The sequence below is a fragment of the Octodon degus genome, unplaced genomic scaffold (genome assembly GCF_000260255.1).
Source record: "Octodon degus isolate 3935 unplaced genomic scaffold, OctDeg1.0 scaffold00096, whole genome shotgun sequence".
Classification (NCBI taxonomy): domain Eukaryota; kingdom Metazoa; phylum Chordata; class Mammalia; order Rodentia; family Octodontidae; genus Octodon; species Octodon degus.
In genome coordinates this window covers 4,661,539-4,664,356 of record NW_004524672.1, presented here as the reverse complement: position 1 = coordinate 4,664,356, position 2,818 = coordinate 4,661,539, and the positions used below count along the sequence as shown (strand labels likewise).

Sequence of the window (2,818 nt, the reverse complement as noted above, 5' to 3'; positions counted from 1 at the left end):
GTCTGCTGGGAGAGCGTGCTAGGGCCGTGGACGCGTGGCCTGAGGATGTCCCGGACAGTGGTGTCCGGCTGCTGCCCCCGACACATTAGGATTCCCCTTTCATTTTTCCCGTGCATTCTTACCGAAATTGTGAGAAATAGGATTAGCGTTAGAGTAACGCTATGGCGCGGTTGGGTGTTGTTTTGCAATGACTGAGGCTGGTTCGAGTCCGGATAAGAGGGAAAGAGCTCACTCCACATTGCAGTCCATTGCTGTCAGGCTGGCCTCATAACTCACAACGATCCTCCTGTTGAAGCCTCGCGAGTGCTGGGATTAGAGGCGTGCGCCATCACACCGGTTTACACTCTTGTATCTTGTTTTTCCTCTTTAATGTGTCTTTGACATGTCAAGGCCTAGACAAAATGGAACTAGATGCACCTTGGTTTTTCTCCCCCTATAGTTCTATATACTGGAATCCGAACTCCCCATTATTGCTATCCAGTGAGACAGTGAACATGCCTGAGGTTATTTCATTTTTGGAAAGGAACCACTGAACGACCACTTTATTGTGGCAATTATGTCAAACTAAGTCAAAGGGAAATTTTTAATTTCCTGCAATATATGTAGAATATAGCAAAGGGCTGACTGTTTACATAAAATTACAGAACACTGAAAAATGTTTAGATTGAGGCAGCTTTCTCTTTACCGACTCTTACTGTCTTTATTATACAGTTCAGAGAAGCCCAACTGGGATTACCATGCTGAGGTACAAGCTTTTGGACACCGGTTACAGGAAACCTTTTCCTTAGATCTTCTTAAAACTGCATTTATTAATGACTGCTATATTAAAAGTGAAGAGGCAAAACGTCAGAAGCTTGGCATTGAGAAGGAAAGTATTCTTCTGAATCTTAAAGATAATAAAGAACTATCTGAACAGGGGATTTCTTTTTCACAAACATGCCTCACACAATTTCTTGAAGATGAGTTTCCAGACATGCCCGCTGAGGGCATCAGAAGTCTGGTTAACTTTCTTACTGGGGAAGAAGTCGTGTGTCATGTGGCCCGGAATTTGGCTGTGGAGCAGCTGACGCTGAGCGCAGAGTTTCCAGTCCCTCCGCCTGTGTTGCAGCAGACTTTCTTTGCAGTAATTGGAGCCCTGCTGCAGAGCAGCGGACCTGAAAGGACTGCCCTTTTCATCAGGGTAGGTAGAAATATGAGTAATGGCAAACGCTTGGACATGCTCAACGTGGACAGAAGGAAAAATTCCTTTTTCTAACTTGCTTTGTTGATATAGCCCATTGGAAATGAATTTTTCTCCCAGTAGAAACGGAGAAACACCAAATTTTTTATGGTAGGGCTTGAATTACTTTAGTTGTCTTTTATTGAAGGCATTATCAGAAGTGAATAATAAATTCTGGGTTGTAGTTCTAAAAGATAGTCATAGGTCTTGCCTTTTCAGTTTTTTACATCTTGAGGTCTAAAGATAATGCATGCTTGGATGTTAACAATCCTGTTAGATGTGTGATGAATGCGTAAGGTCAAAGGACACAACCAAGGATGTAGGGTGGTTAGGAACGTCGTGCCTGAGTGCTCTTGTTTCGCTCTTTCAAGTCATAAAATCTTAGATTTCTGAGACCCTGTGGTGTATACTAGCTATCTGCTAGCCAGAAAATTACCTACTTAAAATTCTTATGTAATTAGTACCACCTGACTCCAATTGTCCTATCAGGGTTTATTAGCTGGCAAAAGTTATCTTGTCCATGAAAAGTTTTTCACTGTTCAATAATAAAGAATCCACCAAATCACCCTAAGTGTTAACAATCTTGATTTAGATATTGAATGCCAGGTCCTTTAAACCAGCGTTATTAGTGTTACTCATCTAGTTAGATAAGTCTGATATTTTTGTTAGAAAATTACACCTATAATGATCAACACTTCAGAAGTTCATAGGTAAGCCTTTTTCTTCATCCTTCCCTATCGAGGGCCTACAGTAGGAGTGATATTTTCTATTAATGAAGCTGAAATAGAGTTCTAGTGCCTGGAGGATTGTTGTAATGAAATTGATATATTTCATGAACTGAAGGATCTTTTAAAATTTCTTCCTTCCTCCCTCCATCCATCCTGTTATAGTACTGATGTTTCTTCATGTGAGTTAATTTCATTGTATAAATTGCTGGGGCCAGAATTTGACTCAGTGGTGCAGCACCTGCCTGGCAAGCATGAGGTCTGTTCTGAGTTTGATTTCTGCTACCCCCACCCTGATATATGTATTAAACCTTATAAATTGCTGTGAAATTAGAAATATTATCGGGTCAAATGGTTTTAAAAGGTAGCATTTGTGAAATTATTATTCAAATGACTTTCAGAAATTGACAGTATTATTATCTAGAGGCTCTGCCTATCTGTACATGAGTTTCTGCCAGAAGTTATTACTGTTGATTCATTAATTCAACTCTAAATTTTTTTTCTGAAATTATAATTCCGTCTTATAAGGTAGGATTTTGCCTCTTGTGTAATTCTGGTAGAACCTATTGCCTAACATAGTTTTCTCAGGCTCTCCAGTTTAACTGTAATTTTTGTAATGAAGTTGATATGGAAAAAAAATACATGAGAGCTTTGTGGGTATTGTGCAGTAGCAGAGGATTTGTGTAGGATGCAGAAGACCCTAAGATTGATTCCTAACACAGCTGGTTGGAGGGGAGATAATATGGGAACAAAAAAGAATATTGGTTGAGGATTCCTCCTGAAAAATGCTTGGTCCCAGAAGTGTTTCAGAGGTTTTTTTTTTTTTTTTTTCTTTTTTGAACTGGAGATTGAGCTCAGGTCCTTGCACTTGCCA

General features: G+C 39.9%; 1 protein-coding gene across 1 annotated transcript in view; it reads left to right on the top strand.

Annotated features, from left to right (window-relative positions):
- Positions 1-2,818, top strand: part of Mrpl44 (mitochondrial ribosomal protein L44) — a 7,612-nt gene that overhangs the window by 375 nt on the left and 4,419 nt on the right. Inside the window, exons 2-3 of the mRNA XM_012516226.2 lie at positions 13-110; positions 712-1,180. Coding sequence (XP_012371680.2) covers positions 13-110; positions 712-1,180 — 567 coding nt within the window. The remainder of the gene's footprint in view (positions 1-12; positions 111-711; positions 1,181-2,818) is intronic.